This window comes from Pleurodeles waltl, chromosome 4_1 (genome assembly GCF_031143425.1).
Source record: "Pleurodeles waltl isolate 20211129_DDA chromosome 4_1, aPleWal1.hap1.20221129, whole genome shotgun sequence".
NCBI lineage: Eukaryota > Metazoa > Chordata > Amphibia > Caudata > Salamandridae > Pleurodeles > Pleurodeles waltl.
The window spans coordinates 128,863,135-128,884,374 of record NC_090442.1 but is presented as its reverse complement, the minus strand read 5'-3'; the positions used below and the strand labels follow the sequence as shown (position 1 = coordinate 128,884,374).

The 21,240-nt window shown below is 46.9% G+C and overlaps 1 protein-coding gene across 1 annotated transcript in view; it reads left to right on the top strand.

Annotated features, from left to right (window-relative positions):
- OSBP (oxysterol binding protein) overlaps positions 1-21,240 on the top strand; it is a 353,464-nt gene that overhangs the window by 156,620 nt on the left and 175,604 nt on the right. Inside the window, exon 4 of the mRNA XM_069227875.1 lies at positions 7,964-8,162. Coding sequence (XP_069083976.1) covers positions 7,964-8,162 — 199 coding nt within the window. The remainder of the gene's footprint in view (positions 1-7,963; positions 8,163-21,240) is intronic.

The window sequence follows — 21,240 nt, the reverse complement described above, 5'->3', positions numbered from 1 at the left end:
AATATCTGCATACCTGCAAACTACATATTCGACTTCCTTGTATAGGATACCAGTTATCAAAGCATTCATAGAAGGGCTTAAAAGAATTATACCACCAAGAACACCACCTGTTCCTTCATGGAACCTAAACGTGGTTCTAACAAGACTCATGGGCCCACCCTTCGAACCCATGCACTCTTGCGGAATACAATTCCTCACCTGGAAAGTTGCCTTTCTCATCGCCATTACATCTCTAAGAAGAGTAAGTGAAATTCAAGCGTTCACAACACAAGAGCCTTTTATACAAATACATAAAAATAAGGTCGTCCTACGACCTAATCCAAAATTTTTACCAAAAGTTATTTCTCCATTCCATCTAAATCAAACGGTAGAATTACCAGTATTCTTCCCACAGCCAGATTCTGTGGCTGAAAGAGCACTACATACATTAGATGTCAAAAGAGCATTAATGTACTACATTGACAGAACGAAGAACATCAGAAAAACTAAACAGCTATTTATTGCATTCCAAAAACCTCATGCAGGTAACCCAATATCAAAACAAGGTATAGCCAGATGGATAGTTAAATGCATCCAAATCTGCTACCTTAAAGCAAAAAGACAACTGCCCATTACTCCCAGGGCACATTCAACAAGGAAAAAAGGTGCTTCAATGGCCTTTTTAGGAAACATCCCAATACAAGAAATATGTAAGGCAGCCACTTGGTCTACGCCTCACACATTCACCAAACACTACTGTATAGATGTGCTATCCGCACAACAAGCTACAGTAGGTCAAGCTGTATTAAGAACTCTATTTCAGACAACTTCTACTCCTACAGGCTAAACCACCGCTTATGGGGAACTAACTGCTTACTAGTCTATGCATACCATGTGTATCTACAGCGACAGATGCCATCGAACTGAAAATGTCACTTACCCAGTGTACATCTGTTCGTGGCATCAGTCGCTGAGATTCACATGGACCCACCCACCTCCCCGGAAGCCTGTAGCAGTTCAGAAGTTACCTTCAATTTTGTACATTTGTATATATATTACTTAATCCTTTAATAGGTACATACTTACATTTTTCATTGCGCGGGCACTATTACTATAGTACAACTCCTACCTCACCCTCTGCGGGGAAAACAATCGAAGATGGAGTCGACGCCCATGCGCAATGAGCACAGAAGGTGGAGTCACTCGGTCCCGTGACTCGAAAACACTTCTTCGAAGAAAAACAACTTGTAACACTCCGACCCAACACCAGATGGCGAGCTCATGCATACCATGTGAATCTCAGCGACTGATGCCACGAACAGATGTACACTGGGTAAGTGACATTTTCATTCCCACTCCTGGTGGGCACTATCACTTCACTGTGATGCCCTTTGATTTGAAACATGCAACTGCTACATTCCAGAGGTTGGTGAATCAAGTTCTGGCAGGTCTGGAAGACTTTAGTACAGCATATCTAGATGATGTTGCTGTCTTTAGCTCCACCTGGCAGGATCACCTGGTCCACCCCAGGAGTTTACTTGAGGCCTTGAAAAAGGCAGGCCTCGCTATCAAGGCAACAAAATGCCAGATAGGGCAGATTAAAGTGGTTTTCTTGGGCCACCTGGTAGGCGAAGGCCAAGTTCAACCCCTTCAGAGCAATATCCAAACCATTATGGATTGGGTTTCTCCAACTACCCAAACCTAGGCCAGAGCTTTTCTAGGCCTGACTGGGAACTACAGGAGATAGGTGAAAAGGTATGGCTCCATTGTGGCCCCCTTGAATGATCTTACCTCTAAGAAGATGCCTGAAAAGGTATTGTGGACGGCTACCTGTCAAGAGGCCTTTGATCCATTGAAAAAGGCCATGTGCTCAGCTCCAGTTCTCAAAAGCCCTGACTATTCCAAACAATTCATTGTCCAGACTGATTCTTCTGAACTAGGAATAGGAGCAGTACTCTCACAACTAAATGAAAAGGGCCAGGATCAGCCAGTAGCTTTTATCAGCAGAAGGTTGACCCCCAGGGAAAAGCATTGGTCAACTATTGAGAGGGGAGCCTTGGCTGTGGTCTGGGCCTTGAAGAAGTTGAGGCCATACCTGTTTGGCACTCACTTCATTGTTCAGACAGACCACAAGCCCCTCCTCTCGCTCAAGCAAATGAAATGTGAAAATCCCAAACCTTTGAGGTGGTCCATTTCCCTAAAGTGGATGGATTTTTCAGTGGAACATAGATCTGGGAGTAACAATGCCAATGCAGATGGACTCTCCAGATGTTTCCACTTAGATAATGTAGACTCAACTGGGCAAAGTTTGTCTCAAAAGCCCTCATTTGCAAAGGGGGGGGGTGTATGTAGGAAAGTGCCATCTTTCTGGCGTGGTTACCCCCACTTTTTGTCTGATGGCAGTGTCCTTGGACTGTAGTTCACTGGGATCCTGCTAACCAGGACCCTGGTGACAGTGCTCTCTCCCCTAAATTTAGTTGTTTGTTACTTTTCAAACCCACAATTGGCATACTGGTGTACCTATGCAATTCCCTAGTATATGGTACCTAGGTACCCAGGGCATTGGTACACCAGGGTTCCCCTATGGTCTGCAGCATGTAGTATGCCACCCATAGGAGCCCATACAGACTGTGACTGCAGGCCTGAAGCATGAGTGAAAGGGTGCATGCACCCTTTCACTGCCAAACCTAACCATTGCACTTAGACCCTACATGTCACCCCCTCTGGTAGGTCCTTCAGCCCAAGGGCAGAATGCATGTCTCTAAGTGTGAAGGTACCCCTGCATGAGTGGGGTACCCCTACAGGCCCCACCCCAATTCCTGAACTATGTAAGTGTGGGGAAGCCATCTTAAGATATGTAGTGGACACTGGTCAACACGAGTGGTCCAACTGCATAATGGCTACTCCGAACTTAGGCATATTTCGTGTCAGACATGTTAGAATCATGCAACTACACAGGTTCCAGTGTTAGTTGCATAATACCATGTACTTTGGGGTTTCCTAGGGGATCCCCCAGTTCTGTCAATGCAGCCTTTCGGGGACCAGTTGCCAGCCCGCCCTCACCCCAGGCTCTGTTCTGCCCCCCTGCTGATGAGCCAGGCTCAAGCTGGAGGAGCAGAACAAAGGATTTCCTGCAAGGGAGAGATGTAACCACCTCTCCCTGTATATTAGATGTGTTAGAGCTGAGCTGAGGTGGCTTCTGAGCACAACCTGTCTTCTTTGAAGGCCACATTTGATGCGCTTCTTGCATGATCCGGTTTGGATCCGTTCAGGAATCCCAGGTTGGTGCGAAACTACACAAAGCCAGGGGAGTCCCCAGAGCTCTGCCAGGTGGCCACTTGATTCTGCTATCTTGAAAATAAGATAAGCAGAGGCCCCTGGGAGCATCTGGTTGGTTAGGCCAGGCAGGTGACGTCCCTGACCCCTCTGATAGGTTGGTCCCTGCAGAGAGTGACCAACCCCTTTTTGGAGTTATTTAAGGGCTCCCTCGTGGGCGGGTCCTCAGATTTGTCAAGCAAGACAAGGAACTCCCTGCAAGACATCTCTAACCCTGGCCTCTAGAACTGCTGCTTATCTTCGCCTGGAACCAAACAAGTCTGCCTCTGGTGGGAAGGCTCTCACTGCAACATTGGTTCTCCGGATCTTGCAAGAATTCTGCAACATCCAGGGCTGTACATCATACAGGGTCACAAGGTCTCTGTTTGCAATAGGAAGCTAAACGGAACCTCCCTTGGAGTAAAAGAGTCACTCCCCTGCATCTGCAGGCACCTCAAGGCATCGTCGACCGGTTGGTGGGGTCTGTTGTCTCTGGACTTCTGAAGATCCTGCATCACAGGTGGTGAGTCTGTGGCCTCATCCGGGTCCTACTTGTCTCCTATCCAAGTGGGGAGACTGTGGTCCTTTGCTCCCGCCACTGGACTGGCTCCCCTGTTGCATTTGCCAAGGAGTGGTGACTCTTTCTCCAGGAGATCTTCAGCCTCCAAGCAGCCCCGGGCAGCACTCTGCAAAATGAAGATCAGCTCCTGTCCTGCAACTCCTGCGACGTGGGAGTTCTGTTTTGCTGGGCTGGAAAGGCCTCCTTGTGACACCTCGTGTTTGGGAGCCTGTGGGTCACTCGTAGAGGCTCCATTGACTTCTTTTGGCCTTCCTGCATGCTGAGGGCCAGCTCTTACTGGGCTGAGTCTCTTGGACCTTGCTGGTCCCCACAAATCTGCTAACTTCTTGTCTGCTTCCATTTGCACTTGCCAGTGCTTGTTGGTGACCTGGCTGGTCACTGACCCTTCTGCAGTCTGGCATCTGACGAGGTGACTCCTGGGATCTTCATCGACTCCTGGACCCTACAGCTCAACTTAATCTTCTTCTGCCTTGCAGGACGTTTGTCTTATGTCTTCAGCAAGGTGGGCATTGCCACCTGCACCACCTGGGCACCTACTTGGGTGTTGGATGCTGTCCTTCCTTTGCAGGTCTTCCACATCCAGAATCTGTCCCTGGGTTGCACAGTCCTGGCCCACGGTTCGTGACAGCAACTGGACAATCTGAGGCATCCACAGTCTTTTGAGAGAGTCCCTTCTCCCCTCTGCATCTGGGTTCCTGGTGTAGGTACTCTTGTCTTCTGAGTATCCTGGGGTAGGGACACTCTCCAGCCATCCTCTTGCCTGCTGGTTTCCTCGGGGTCTGCTGGGATGGGTCCTGAATTCCACAAACTTCAACCACTGCTTCCTGGGTTACTGGTAACTGACTTACTCTCGGTTGCTGGGGACACCTACTGTACATACCTCTGGTTTTGCTAACTAGCCCCAGCCCCTAGCTAACCACGACTCTTACCTTGGTTGGAGTTCCACTTTCACATTCCACTTTTTTATTATATGGTTTGTCCCTCTCCTAGGAGCCTGTATATGTCTTTGCTATCTTTGTTGTTGATTTTGTGTGTATAATTGTTTGTAATATCTCTAACGGGAGGGTATACCTACAGGAGTTTAGTAATAGTATTGTAGTAAAGTAGCCTTTATTTTTGCAACACATGTTTTTTTGTGTGTGACTAATTTATTGTATGACTACTGTGGTATTGCAAATGCTTTACATTCCCCCTTGATAAGCTTTAGCTGCTCCCCTCAGCTACCCCTAGAGCTTCTGCTATCTGGACACATATTCATTATCACTAAGGGTTGCCTGGACTCAGTATAGGGTGCCACACCATAGGTGTACAGCATAAACTGAGCAAGGCACCTACAGCCATTATAAAATGTTATGTCCATTGTCCGTGGGTAATAATTCAAATCCAGGCTGGTTTAACAAGGAATGCAGGGCAGCTAATAGTCAACTATGCACAGCCATTAAGCAAATCCCCCAGGGATATGACATGTAAAAAAGCTATTCATGCTAGAAAGTAGGCTATTGAAAGGAAATGTGGGACAAGATCATTTGAGCCGTTGCTACAAAGGACATTAGTGACTTCTGGACAGTGATGAATCAGTCAAAAATATCTGAGGTTTGGACCGATGGGACAGGGACTAATATTAGAGCTGAGTGTTGGATTAAACATTTTAAAGCCAATCACGCTTACTTAGACAATGTCGCCTGTAACCATGTTGAGCCACCTATTTCTTTTCCTTTGAGCATCAGATTTGATCTTACTGAGGTGTGTGAGGCAATCAGTGCAAGTCCATCAAGGTAAACACCCGGGCTCAAGTGAGGTTCCCGATGACTGTCTATAAGGAGAACATTGGGTTTTGGGTGCCTATTATTATTGGGCACCTAAATGTGGTCAGCAGTGCTGTTACACGCGGGCTCCACAAGTCATGGCATACTGCTGTGATAACCTCTATCTATAAAAAAGGGTGCAGACAAGATTCCTGCTGCTATAAACATATTTATTTGCTAGATTCTGCAGTCAAAATCAATCAGGCATATTGTCCTTACAGGACTGAGAGTTGGGCCAGCCTTTACCATGTGATCTCACCTGTGCAGTATGGATTTAGAGAGGGTCTTGGCACAGTACAGAAGTGCCTCAATCTTTAACTGATTATTAATAAATATACTATTGGTAAAGGGGGGATGCTTCTTCTCTACTTTATGAACCTAACTAGCGCCTTTGACAGTCAATTGCAACAAACTATGGACAATTCTCTTGGATTTGGGGCTTGATGATGACCTTGTAGTCTTTTTGCGGGCTGTGCATTGTGGGGTAAGTGCCACTGTAAGATATGGATAGAAGCAGAATGCACTGTTTTTGTTTAGTTTTTTTAACTTGCAGTGTGATGTTTGCCAGGGCTGTGTCCTGGCACTCATCCTGTTTCTCCTGTGTGTAAATAGATTAGGTGCCACCCTGCAAGCCTCTGCATAGGGTCTTCCTAAGATTCAGCCTACCTTAGTGCTGAATGTGCTTTACGCAGACAAAGCTGTCTTGATGCCACATATTCCTAGTGGTTTGAGGGCCTTAATTAACAGTTTGGTTGCCTTTATGTCCAATTTGGGCTTGGAAACTTACATCTCTAAGACCAAGTATATATGTAGTTCCAAGATAGATAAAACTGGTTTCTTCTGGATTAAAAGTAAGTAAATCGAACAGGTCACCAATTTTCCTCATCTCTGAATTATGTTTGACTCAAACAAATGTGTGTTTACCTTGTACAGCGAACTGCTGTTTGTTTTAGCCATTCCCTGGGGGCCCTGTTCGATTTTGCCAAAACTGTGGGCAGTAGGCCAGTTAAGCCACTTACGGAAGTCTACATGTGGAGGTTTTTAAAGGTTTTAATGTATGGTTCTGGAATTTGGGATATTGGAATATTATTACTAAGGTGGAGGAGACCGGATTTTGCAGGTCTCTGCTTAGTCTTCTCCCTTCCATTATGCACCTCTTTTTACTTTGTAATTGGGACTGGATTATGTATCCGACTCAATATTGGTCACACCATTAATACTCTGGGTCGCTCGTCGAACAAATATGCAACCTTGAAATGGGAGATTATCACAGATTGCTTGAACTGTGAGAAGGGTAATTCTGTCCCTTGGTTAAACTTTGTGCAATTACTCTCCAAAACCGTTGGTTGGAGTGAAGTGTTCATGTCTCCCAACTTTTTGATCAAGGTGGACATCCCTAGAGCTAAAAAGCTTTATATAAGCCACAGGGTGCCATCTAGGGCACAAGAGAAATGCATTCTGCACCAGACATTATTAAACTATTATCCAGTAAATAGTCAGATGTAGTCTTCTCTCCATCAAGAAGGCTACCACTTCCACAGACACAGAAGCATAGGAATATGGTTCTTAGGTACTTGTACTATTGTTTTTGTCACTATGCGTACATGTCGGATGGACCATCCTACGTGTTTAAACTTATACAGATATTATTTGTACTGATACCTCTGTGATACAAAATTTAATAGAAAGATCTTGCAAAATAAGATGGCTACTACTGGTTGTAGCACTCTTGTGAAACACCACGGTGCTGGAGTAAGGCAGAGTGGTAACCACAGACATTTGTATAACTATCCTTGCCACCTGAATTACAGAAAGGCTAGTCTTATGCAGGAAATAAGCATTGTGAAGTAGGCATCTTTTAATTACAACTTTGGAAACAGATTTTAGGAAGGAGGCCATCTTCGAAGCAAAAAACTTCAATTCATTGGAAAGTATGATAGAACAGCTAAAACGTGGTTCCGGATAGATTGTGTTTCCATTGTATAGGTGTCGATCTACGAAGAAGCATTTTGTGGCCTCATTTGACATAGAAACCTACCAAACCTTGGAAAATTTCTACATAACCAAAAGCAGCTATATATATGATTTGCATGATAAACTGTGCTTGATATCAACTTGCAATCATGGCAAGTAAGATTATTGACACTTTGCTTAGTTATCAATAGCTAAAATTGAATGCTTTATTTGTGTAGTCTCCTTGAATTTTTTTGTTTTTTACTTTCATGTGAAAAGCTGCAGTCTTCATTTATTGTTTTGGATTCATATATAAAGCTACCTCTTCTAGGCTTGCCGTGACTTTCTTCTGTTGGCACAAACACATAGCAAGAAGTGGCAGAAGTCTTTGCAGTATGAAAGGGATCAGCGTATTCGCCTGGAGGAGACGCTGGAACAGCTGGCTAAGCAGCACAACCACCTGGAGAGAGCATTTCGTGGGGCCACTGTGCTTCCTGCTCAAGCATCCAGTACTAGAGGGTCTCCCAAAGGTAAAATCATTTATTGGGTGTAAATTGTAGAGTTTTTCACTCTTGAAATATTTCTTCGTGTTGCAGGCTTTTCAAGTGGTCTCCAGGGGGCAGTAAGAGTGTTAAGTTGGAGGTTAGGGTCTTCACACAAGAGAATGGAGCTGTTAAGGTAAGAGGTAAGTTCTTTATTTCGTGTTCAGTCCTAAAGTTACAGCCACAGCCTAATAACGCCCTCCTAGGGCTCTAATATCCTCCCCAGCTGTAATCCACTCCCAGGCCTTACTCGGCACACTACAGCAACATTCCATGTACTATCTCATTCTTAACACATCAGTACATCATCCAACTTTTATTGCACGCAGGACAAACCAAGCATGCTGAGTGGCTATGCTGTCTAAGCCAATATGTATTTCTGTTGTCTATGACACTGAATAGTGTTTTAGTTCCATTGACAAGTATTTAGAAAAATCTGTTGGCAGTTTGGATGTCTGTGGGTGTTTCAGATGTCTTCTACATGCTTAAGTTGTAGGAGATGTATTTTTTATGTTGCATAATAGAAATGGTAATGAAGACGTTCACTGCTGGAGATTTTGAGATTGCATGGTCTGAATGTTACAAGTTTGAGCTATCAGGCCTCACAAAATCAGAAAAGTTTACCAGACCTGCAGGTTCAGTAGGGAGTGCAAAGGAGCGAAAGCAACAAGATGGCAGTGCACTAGCAAAGCTCCTTCCCAGCCAAGATGACAATCTGACAGCCATCAGCAGCATCAGGGGACCGCAAACGGTAGAAACGACTGCAGCGATTGTTAGATCACTCCAGAACCCGCATAATACTGATAGATGCTTGCGAGCCTGTCAATCAAGGGAGTACTGCTGGTAGAAACAGTGTCAGGGCAGCTTATCTCATTTGGCTGCCTGAAGGGAACCTTCTGTCGCAGGCACATCCAGCGTCCACTTCTGGGATTGGCCTGGAGGTGACAATGAGACCACCTGCCATATTCTGCCTTTAGTTTACTGTGAGCCCAGGATGGCGCCACAAGGCGATTTCAGAGGGCAGCAGTACTGTGAGGAACCCTGTCATGGGCGGCATACATGGCATTCCCTGCCGGGAGGGAGGCTCAAAGCAGACAACCGGTCAGCCTGCTCATTCCCCCCCCCCCCTCCCTCCCCAGAGGAAAGGAAGGTGATACCCGGGTGAGGCCGTACCTCCAACAGCTCACCACAAGCAGCTGAGGAAGTGTCAGGTGGAGGTGTGCTGACACATTGAAACAGCAGGAGGCCCTGCATGACCTGACCCATCTAGGACCCTGGCAGAAGTATCATCTGCAGTGGGAGCGGTGCCTTTCTGTTGGCCTGGTGGTCTGCTCGTGCCCCCCTGCAGAGAATAAGTGGACAGATGGGGCCTGTGAACTCATGGGATTGCAATAAGAACAGAAGATGCACAAAAGGCTGAAGAATGGCAAAGGTTAACCCACAGTTCCGGGAATAGTGTCAGGAGGTGTACAGCTCTATGTGTTCCCTTTCGCCACAAGAGCTAGATAGTTATTTTGACACAATAGCACTGATGTGGCTAGAGTTGGGGCATAGACAATATTTGGACCACTGCCACTGTTGATCGCTCTGCTAGGCTATGTGAAAGATGTACCTGCCACTAACTAAACCTAGCAGCACTGCTACTGGTGCTGGCAAGGCGCAGAGGCGATGAGATGGGGTTGCGGGCCATTGTCCACACAATTGGAATGGATTTGTGATGTAGCGTTTTGCAGCTAACAGCTGAAGACCTATTGGGATTCGATGCCAATACCAAACAGTCCACAAGACATTTGGCTGCCAGTGAGGCTGGGATGCCGTGCACTGACTAGTGGGGGCAGGCGGAAAAGCAGGACTGGCTGCCACTGATATGATAATGATGCAGTTGTGTACGGGAGGGGGTGGACGCCCAAAACGTTTTCCTTTTTGTCAAAGGAGGAGCTCAACGTATGCCATCCAAGTGTCCGGGATCTGTGGAGGCTCCTCTGGGGGATCAAGAACTCACTCCAGCAGAGGCTAGCAAGGCTAAGGCAGGAGCAGTTAAAGGTGCAGCAGGTCAGCCGAGCAGTTGCAGGGAGGCCGCTGGAGCTTATTGTGACTCTGTGGCTCAGAACAGGAGGTCAGACACCTCACCTTTGGAGTCACTCTGCCTGGGATGATAGGAGCAGATCCAGTGTTCCTTTTCAGAGAGCAGGGCAGGCCTCAAGCAGCGTGGAAGTCCTCTGGAAGCAGGAGAATCTTTCTTCTGTAGTATCCATAGGCCCAGGTGTGTACTGAAGAGTGGGTCTGAGGGTCCCTTGTTTATACCTGGTGCCAGCTCTGAAGCAAAAGAAACTTCTGACCTTGCCCGAGGATGAGATGGGTGACAAAAGGCTAGTGTAAAGTCCTTTGCGAATGTGCTGAGGCAGCTACTTTGAAATGTAAGAGGGACTGTGCACAGCTCTGCCCCTCCCATCCTGCCATCAAACTAATCTCCCTTTGTGTGACTGTCAAGGAGGAATATACAAAGGCCAACTGCAAACTACACCAAGTCATGTGACCTAGGATACAGGCTGCAGGCGCCAAATGGTTGGGTCAAGAAAATGTAAACTTTCAAAAAGTGTCATTTTCAGAATTGTGACTCAAATTCCGACTTTACCATTAAAGAGAGTTTTAAATTATAGTTCGTGTGAGTGTATCCATGAGATTTTAACCTGATCTCAAACAAGTTATCATCTAATAAATGTAGTAAGGTACCCCAATGTGTATCTTAGGAAGGGCGGGACAGACCTTGCAGTAGTAAAAAAAACAAATTCAAGGGTTTTTCATTACCAGGACATGTAAATCGTAAAGGTGCATGCCCACCTTTTTAAATACAGGACACCCTGCCCTTAGGGCTCTTCAGGACATACCATTCGGGTGCATATATGTATTAAAAAGGAAAGTTTAGGCCTGGCCAAATGTTTATTTTACCAGGTCAAAAGGGCAGTTTACAACTGCATATGGAGGGTGCAACGGCATGCCGGAGACATATTTTAAAAGGGCTATTTAAGTGGATGGCACAATAACTGCTGCAGTCCCACTATGGTCCCTAGGTACATGTAGGGCAACTTTATCAGGGGATTATAAGAAAATGAAATGCACCAATTGGGTGAGAGACAATTTTACCATTTTTCAAGGCGTGATAACAAGCACTTTAGCAGTGGTTAGCCTAAAACAAATTTCAGCAGGAGAGGAGATGGCACAATGTTTTTTTCGGGGGGGAACCACACTGAGGTTGTTCGGACTAATGTGTCACCCCCCAGCTGAAAGTGGGGAGGACTACCAACCCTCATCACTAAGGTGGAACTTGGCAGGCCATCATCTTTGGACCCAGGGTGGTGTTCCATTTTAAAGTCCATTCCCTGTAGGGAGATGGCCTACCTCAACATTTAGGAATTCTCACCCCTCATTTGCATGAGCCATATGAGGGCCCATCTGTCTGTCTGAACCTGGAAGTCAGGCACAAATAGGTATGGTCTCTGCTTCATTAGTGCTCAGGCCACAGCAAAGTCTTCTCTTGAAGTAGCATTACACCTCTGTTCCCTACGGCGTAACCTCCTACTTATGAAGGCTACTTGTCGGTCCAGGCCTTCCTCATTTAAGTGTAATAGCAGGCCCCTGTGCCATGCGCTGGTGCATCTGTTTCCACTATGAATTCCCTGGGAGAACTTGGGGGGCCTTGAGCACAATTGCTGTGCACATGTCTTTTAGGGTGCCCAAGGCTTTCTGGCAAGCCTCTGCTAGTTGACCTTCTTCGGCTGCTTTTTTAAAAAAATATGCTCAGTCAAGGGGGCAACAATGGTGTCATATTCCTTGACAAACCTCCTACAGTATCCAGTGAGGCCAAGGAAGGCCCTCACTTCAGTATGAGTTGGGGGGGGAGGCTCCCTGGCCAGAATAGTTCAAACACAGCATGAAGGACTTGGACCATGCCCCAGTGCATCGGGTAGTCCAGATACACCATAGATCCTTGCCCTGTCTGGCACTTTCCAGCCTTAATAGTCAGGCCTGTATGTTGCAGTGCCTGAAGCACCTCCTGGAAGTGAAACGTGCTCCTCCCTGTTAGAACTGAAGACCGCTATGTCAACAAGATAGGCCACCCTGAAGGCCTCCATTATCAACCTCTTGAAGGTGGCAGGGGCATTCTTCGATTCAAAGACCATCACCCTAAATTGAAAGTGGCCCTATGAGGTAGAGACTACAGATCTCTCTGTAGACCCCTCAGTCAAGGTAAACTGTTAGTACCCTAATGTAAGATCAAAGGTACTAAGGAACTTGGAAACTCCCAACCTGTTGATGAGCTTATCAACTAGGGTGATGGGGTGAGCATCAGTTTTGGTAATTGAGTTGAGCCCCTTGTAATCTACACAGAACCTGAATTCTGGGTTGGCCTTTGGGGGGGTGGCGGAGAAGCGGGGAGTCAAACTGCTCCAGTAACTAGTGACAGTCCCTCTGCTATTGTGGGGTCAGGGTAGCTGAGAGGCTTGCACCTTCCAGTGACCCATATTGATCCTTTAAGTATAAAAGTATAGGGGAGAGGTTCACTCTTCTCTTCCACCCGTCATCTGTCACCAGGAGCTTGGTAACTTCAGACCTCTCATAGTGTGGTTTGAGATGATTGACATAGAGTACCCTGAAGCGGTTCTGTAGGGTCTTCAGGTATACCAAGTAGGTGTCCTTCACCTTTATCTCCTTCACCTCATAAGACCCTGAGCAACACCTTGGGGGACAAGCTCCATCATCCACACTTTTCATCACCTCCTTGCTGGCTTGCAGATTTTTAGAGGTCCTCTTCCAGTAGGACTGCATCTGGTTTCAGAGAGTCAACATGTAGCTACCTATGGGGGTGGGGGTTTCTTGTGAGCTTGCTTACTCCCCCCTTACTCCCCCCTTCAGAATGAGAGGGCTCCTAAACCGAGCCCCCTTCTGTGGCACTGCCTTATAGGGAAAAAGCAAGCATGGTAAGAGGACTGCCCACTTCTGCCTCATGGGCCCAGGCAGGTCCATAATCATGCCCTTCAGGATCTTGTTGAATCTCTAAATAAAACCATTGGGCTGTGGAGAACTTATGTCATCCCACCTTCATCCCACATTTGACTTCATGTATATAGACATGAAGTTTATGCCCTGTCAGGCACTACTTTATTGTGGAACCCCACCTTGGTAAAAGACCCATCAAAGGCCGGTGCAGTCACAGACTTCGGGTATGGCCTCTGGATATCTGGTGGCATGGTCCACCAAGACCAGGATAAAACAGTTGCCTAAGGTAGTCTGGGGGCCCAGACTCCCAACAGTGCAGATGCCTACCCTTACAAAGGGGGTCCAAACGATGGACAAGGGACCAGGGGAGCTTTTAGCTTTTTCCCTGATTTTCCACTGGCCTGGTTGGTGGGACAAGACCTACAGAACATGTTTCTGAGGCTGTCTTCATCCTGGGCCAAAAAGAGTGAGTGGCAAGCCTGTCAAAGTACTTGTCCTGCCAGGGGTATATCATGAGCCAGACCCAGTAGGAATGCCTTGTGGCACCGGGGGCCAGCAACACACGAGTTGTCCCAAGCCCAGGAACCTTAGGCTCACTATATAGGAGATAATTCTCCCACTAGATAGGTGTCACCAGCTGCCTGAGCTGCAGCTTGCTGCCTCATGGCTTCTAGAGTTGGGCACTCCTGAGCACTTAGAACTCCTCCCCTCCCTGGCAGACCTGCCCTCAACATGCCATCCAGCAAGTTAGGCAGGTCTCCTAGGGCTGCAATATCCTTCCTGGTGCCTTTCCTTTTTTTTTGGCTGTGGCGTGGTACATTTTTCCAGACTCTAGTCCTCCTTGACTTGCCCTGTTAGGCAGCCTTGGACCGTGTGATCAGGCACACCCACTCAGGCAACCCTCACATCTCCAGGAATTACCTGAGTGCCACTTTGTTCCAGATAGTTTGCTCCAGATCATTCCCTAGCAGACAGTGAATAAGCATGGCCGGATTCGCAGCTACTTTTAGAGAATCTGAGAGGCCCACTCACTTGACGAGAACTAGAGCCACTGGGTAGTGACGATTGTCTGTTGATAAAACCTGGTGGAATGTATTGGGGATTACCTGCTCTGAGGACAACAGGTGACACCTTACAGTAGTCATTCTGGCTCCTGTTGTGTAGGAAAGTACCATCTTGCCTGGCATGTTACCCCCATTTTTCACTGTATATATGTTGTTTTAGTTGTATGTGTCACTGGGACCCTGGTAACCCAGGGCCCCAGTGCTCATAAGTGTGCCTGAATGTGTTACCTGTGTAGTGACTAACTGTCTCACTGAGGCTCTGCTAATCAGAACCTCAGTGGTTATGCTCTCTCATTTCTTTCCAAATTGTCACTAACAGGCTAGTGACCAATTTTACCAATTTACATTGGCTTACTGGAACACCCTTATAATTCCCTAGTATATGGTACTTAGGTACCCAGGATATTGGGGTTCCAGGAGATCCCTATGGGCTGCAGCATTTCTTTTGCCACCCATAGGGAGCTCTGACAATTCTTACACAGGCCTGCCACTGCAGCCTGCGTGAAATAACGTCCACGTTATTTCACAGCCATTTTACACTGCACTTAAGTAACTTATAAGTCACCTATATGTCTAACCTTTACCTGGTAAAGGTTAGGTGCAAAGTTACTTAGTGTGAGGGCACCTTGGCACTAGCCAAGGTGCCCCCACATTGTTCAGAGCCAATTCCCTGAACTTTGTGAGTGCGGGGACACCATTACACGCGTGCACTACATATAGGTCACTACCTATATGCAGCTTCACTATGGTAACTCCGAATATGGCCATGTAACATGTCTATGATCATGGAATTGCCCCCTCTATGCCATCCTGGCATAGTTGGCACAATCCCATGATCCCAGTGGTCTGTAGCACAGACCCTGGTACTGCCAAACTGCCCTTCCTGGGGTTTCACTGCAGCTGCTGCTGCTGCCAACCCCTCAGACAGGCATCTGCCCTCCTGGGGTCCAGCCAGGCCTGGCCCAGGATGCAGAACAAAGAACTTCCTCTGAGAGAGGGTGTGACACCCTCTCCCTTTGGAAAATGGTGTGAAGGCAGGGGAGGAGTAGCCTCCCCCAGCCTCTGGAAATGCTTTCTTGGGCACAGATGTGCCCAATTCTGCATAAGCCAGTCTACACCGGTTCAGGGGACCCCTTAGCCCTGCTCTGGCGCGAAACTGGACAAAGGAAAGGGGAGTGACCACTCCCCTGACCTGCACCTCCCCTTGGAGGTGTCCAGAGCTCCTCCAGTGTGCTCCAGACCTCTGCCATCTTGGAAACAGAGGTGCTGCTGGCACACTGGACTGCTCTGAGTGGCCAGTGCCACCAGGTGACGTCAGAGACTCCTTGTGATAGGCTCCTTCAGGTGTTGCTAGCCTATCCTCTCTCCTAAGTAGCCAAACCCTCTTTTCTGGCTATTTAGGGTCTCTGTCTCTGGGGAAACTTTAGATAACGAATGCAAGAGCTCATCCGAGTTCCTCTGCATCTCTCTCTTCACCTTCTGCCAAGGAATCGACTGCTGACCGCGCTGGAAGCCTGCAACACTGCAACAAAGTAGCAAAGACGACTACTGCAACTCTGTAACGCTGATCCTGCCGCCTTCTCGACTGTTTTCCTGGTGGTGCATGCTGTGGGGGTAGTCTGCCTCCTCTCTGCCCTAGAAGCTCCGAAGAAATCTCCCGTGGGTCGACGGAATCTTCCCCCTGCAACCGCAGGCACCAAAAAGCTGCATTACCGGTCCCTTGGGTCTCCTCTCAGCACGACGAGCGAGGTCCCTCGAATCCAGCAACTCTGTCCAAGTGACTCCCACAGTCCAGTGACTCTTCAGTCCAAGTTTGGTGGAGGTAAGTCCTTGCCTCACCTCGCTAGACTGCATTGCTGGGAACCGCGACTTTTGCAGCTACTCCGGCCTCCGTGCACTTCCGGCGGAAATCCTTTGTGCACAGTCCAGCCTGGGTCCACGGCACTCTAACCTGCATTGCACAACCTCCTAAGTTGTTCTCCGGCGACGTGGGACTTCTTTGTGCGACTTCGGGTGAGCACCGTTTCACGCATCCTCGTAGTGCCTGTTTCTGGCACTTCTCCGGGTGCTACCTGCTGCTAAGAGGGCTCCTTGTCTTGCTCGACGTCCCCTCTACCTCCTGGTCCAATTTGCGACCTCCTGGTCCCTCCTGGGCCACAGCAGCATCCAAAAACGCTAACCGCACGATTTGCAGCTAGCAAGGCTTGTTGGCGTTCTTTTGACGGGAAAACACTTCTGCACGACTCTACAAGGCGAGAGGGATCCGTCCTCCAAAGGGGAAGTCTCTAGCCCTTTGCGTTCCTGCAGAAACCGCAGCTTCTTCTGTCCAGTAGAAGCTTCTTTGCACCCGCAGCTGGCATTTCCTGGGCATCTGCCCATCTCCGACTTGCTTGTGACTTTTGGACTTGGTCCCCTTGTTTCACAGGTACCCCAGATTGGAAATCCACAGTTGTTGCATTGTTGGTTTGTGTCTTTCCTGCATTATTCCTCTAACACGACTTCTTTGTCCTTAGGGGAACTTTAGTGCACTTTGCACTCACTTTTCAGGGTCTTGGGGAGGGTTATTTTTCTAACTCTCACTATTTTCTAATAGTCCCAGCGACCCTCTACAAGGTCACATAGGTTTGGGGTCCATTCGTGGTTCGCATTCCACTTTTGGAGTATATGGTTTGTGTTGCCCCTATCCCTATGTTTCCCCATTGCATCCTATTGTAACTATACATTGTTTGCACTGTTTTCTAAGACTATACTGCATATTTTTGCTATTGTGTATATATATCTTGTGTATATTTCCTATCCTCTCATTGAGGGTACACTCTAAGATACTTTGGCATATTGTCATAAAAATAAAGTACCTTTATTTTTAGTATAACTGTGTATTGTGTTTTTTTATGATATTGTGCATATGACACTAGGTGGTACTGTAGTAGCTTCACCCGTCTCCTAGTTCAGCCTAAGCTGCTCTGCTAAGCTACCATTATCTATCAGCCTAAGCTGCTAGACACCCTATACACTAATAAGGGATAACTGGGCCTGGTGCAAGGTGCAAGTACCCCTTGGTACTCACTACAAGCCAGTCCAGCCTCCTACACCTGTGTCCTGCGGTGCCGCCAACCCCACCACCTGTTGACACACTGACTGCATTTAGAAGTATTTGAAGGCTTGTGGACTTTGAGGCCTGTCTCGTTGTCACCCAGGGACACTAGGGGAACCTCTGCTCTAACCCCCACCCCCACACTAACTATAACTGGGGCACCCTCCTCCCCAAGCGCTAGACTGGCCAACCTACTGGTGGACGGACACTGACTGCCTGCCCACCAATGGGGGGCTTTGCCCTTTTAGTACTCTTTGTATTCTCCTTCATATGTCCATACATATAACAGTCCTGGCAATGAGGCCAAACTTCCCTCTCTTTTTGTTAAAATAAAAAAAAATTAAAAAAAATCATTATTCGTGGTCAGGTTGGTCTGTGAACTATTTGGTGGCTTTTAGAGAACTCTTTGTTTTCATTTTGATCGCCTCCTAACCCTCTTTTCTTCTGGTTGGGAAGACACCTTCTTGTAGACCCTGGTCATCAGCCTGTCTGCTACCTTAGCAAGCTCCCTGGGGTCAGTGAGTTTATCATCCACTGTGTGTTGTTGCAGCGCTGTAAAACAATTGGGGAACATGTCCTCTCTAGCGAACACACTGTACAACCTCTTGTAATCACTACCATTCACTCAGCCATCCAGTGCCCTGTAAAAGTAGCCCCACAAAATCTACTCGGTACTGTTGTGACAACTTTTGGCTGTCCCTAAATGTCTGTCCGTATCTTCTTGATAAGTGTATCCTTCATAAGTGGATACCTCATCCTGTCCCCCTTCTCCAGTGCCAACGGTTCATTGAAAATGTGCCTCCAGGGTCTGCCGCTCCCCCCTAATCCTCTTCAGGGACCCTGTCGTCTCTAGGGCAACCTCATAGGCTTCCAACCACTTATCTATGTCTTCCCCCAAAACAAAGTTAGGCAGCCAGTCTTTGGCGATGTGGACCCTCCTGTCTCCAATATGCACGGGGCGGGGAGGTTTCGGAGGGTTCACTGCCACTATTGCTGCTGAACCCCGTGAGCTGCTTGGCCTTCTGAGCCAGTTCCTGTTTACTCACTTAATGTGCCAGCAGGATTTTCCTTTTCTCCAGACTCATTTTCCTCTCCTTGAGGGCCCTCTGGGTAGCAACCTCTTCTGCTGCCCTCTTTACAGCAGCTTCCTCCTTGTCTGCTTTCCCCTCCATCTTCAGTTTGGCCAGCTGCTGCCTGAACCCACTCTGTGCTTTTCTGTCCTCCAGCCTCTCTGGGGTGAGATTGCATGTAGCGATGCTGCTGGCTCTGCTCTCCACCCCCCGCCCCCCACCCACTGAGTCCTGATTCTGCTCCATCTCAAGTCCACCTTCTGTGCTGTGGCCTGTAACTGGCAGACCTCCTCCCAGGTCCTCAAGGCTTTCTGGCACTCTTGCTTCTTAGAGCTCCTGGTTGCTGGAAGTCCTTTACCTCAGTAGAATTCCTTGAGCTCAGAGCCACAGTGTAGATCTCCAGGTTGTTGAGCTCAAACTCAGTGCTTTCAACAGGTAGAGTCACAGATGCACAGAGTCAGGTGGAATAGAAATGGATTTGAAAAAAGCAAAAGAGGCCAATCAAGGAAAATTTAAAAGAGGTTGAATCTGGTATCAGACTATTTATATGGAATGTTGGTGTTTCACAAAATAACTGAGTGGCACTGTACAAACACAAGTACTAAATCCCACTACTGAACACCAGTGTAGGAAATTGGGTTATTGATTGAGGGGTTGAAGACACTTCTCGAACAACAATCGCAATCCCCTTTCAGGGTGAACCACAAAAGTCACTAAATTAACCCATGCTTAACTCTGGTTGTTAGGTACAAAAGCAGTCGGTCTTAACTTAGAGGTGATGTGTAAAGTTTTTATTCATCAACCAAACACTAATAAGGTAAAAACACAGCAGACTAAAATTCCCACACCAGTTTAGGACATTAGAGTAAAAATGAATAAATAAAATGAGACCTAAACAACAAAAATATAATCAGCAGAACTGGAGATATGCAATTCAAAGATTAAGGTACTTATAGGGCCCCAAAGCACTAATCACCACTCGCTGTTATCTGTTCGTGCTAGACTGGAGAAAAGTTACAAGTTCAGGCGAACTGCAATTGAGCATGGGCGGGATAAAGGAACCATGTTAGTCCAGCTGAAAAAGATATCTTCTCAAAGTCTAGCCTAAAGAGTCCAGTTCGCGGTGGGGGAGGCCACGAGGAGCATGATATTGTAGACGGTTGTCGCTGCATCGTGAAGATCCTGTTGGGCATTGTGGATGATCATTGCTGGAAATTTGTGTTGTGGGTCCCTGTGGGCTGTCAATGATCTAGTATCACGTGTTTACCTTGCGTTGCTGCTGGAAGTCGATGTAGCACAATGAGTTGGCTCCAATAGGAAGACCTTTGCAGGATCTCAGCGCTCTCTTTTTTTTTCTCTCCCAAAAACCCAAAGTCCTGTTCAAGTTTAGAACATGAATGTTATTGATTCTGATTAAATTTACATGGATCAGAATGGTATCATACTGCACCTGTTTCAGCTCTAGCAAGTTTACCTTTTAAGCTGCCTAGCAAGCTACACAGCTCACATCACACCACACCTCTGAGAGCTCCATTTTCTCCCAGTGCTTAGATGCGCTCATTTAAAACTTCACACACTTCAAGGCACTACACAACTTAGGCCCCAGTTACCTGAACAGTTCCATCTCTTTTCACCAACCACCCAGACACATCCGCTCAGCAGTAGGACAGGCAGTCCTACATTGCACCTCAACTGTGTAATTGCCTCCCACTTCTCATCAAAGCAACCTCATCTCTTCTTGAATAAGCTGAAGGCCATGCATTTTCATTAACTAACCTTTCACAGGCAAGGCTAGGCACATACACATGCTCACTACCAGGATATCCTTCTGGGTGATAGTGCTCTTTACAAATACACATATCATAACATACTGGTGACAAAGGCATTGGTGTCTCCAAAAGTAGGTTTGCTGGATTTGGCAGCCAAACTCACAAGGATCTATAACACGGTAGTTTCTGTTTTTCGTATGATCATGTGGGTATGTGTATGATATATAGCTGTTAATCACAAAATAATGTGTTGTGCATAGTTGGGAAACATTAGGCCAGTGGCTTTTGTACATTTTATCCAGATATTTGGGCAAATGATACAATCCGTATCTGATGAAGTGATGTAGGTTAAGGAGATGGGTGCTGCCCAATGTCTATTTTTACTGCCTCCCTTTTACCTATACCAATGGAATCTTGTGCCAAAACGTGCTCGGGCAAGCCCCTGCGCTCTTATTCAATCATACAATCCTCTTCTCACATGAGGAATAAATAGAATGAATTCATGAAACCTTTAATGGTATGCTATGTCCCAATAATAGTCAAGTAACTTTGTTTGATGGCTATTCTGTAGAAGGCTGAAAAAAGATTTCACTTTAGGATGTGTTCTTTAGTTTTCAGATCGATTACAGCACATAAAGACCTAAAAGAGGAAATGAAAAAGTGTTGTACATGGGGTTGTCTACTGGGGGAGGGGCGTTAGTAGACTGTAAGTAATGTACCAGGGTGGAACATTCAGTTAGGGTGTGAACCATAGAATGCAGAAGGTTCACAGAGCTTTGAAATAGAATTGCTTTTATTATGTGCCATATATATACATATTTGCTAGTGAAGAGGAGTCAGTATAATACATAAGATGGACTGATGGGTTACTTTGTGCATCCGCCTACTTGGGAGTGTTCTATTAGAGTTGAATTTCTAAGTTCTGTGCCTGTTGAGGACTCCATTAGTTGGTAATTAGTATCCGACTTACACCCCAGATAATACTCTTTTGACTCTCCAATAGTTCATGCTAAGTAACTTGTTTTTAAGGTATATCATATTTGTGATCTCGTACAAAGCTAATCTTTTGAA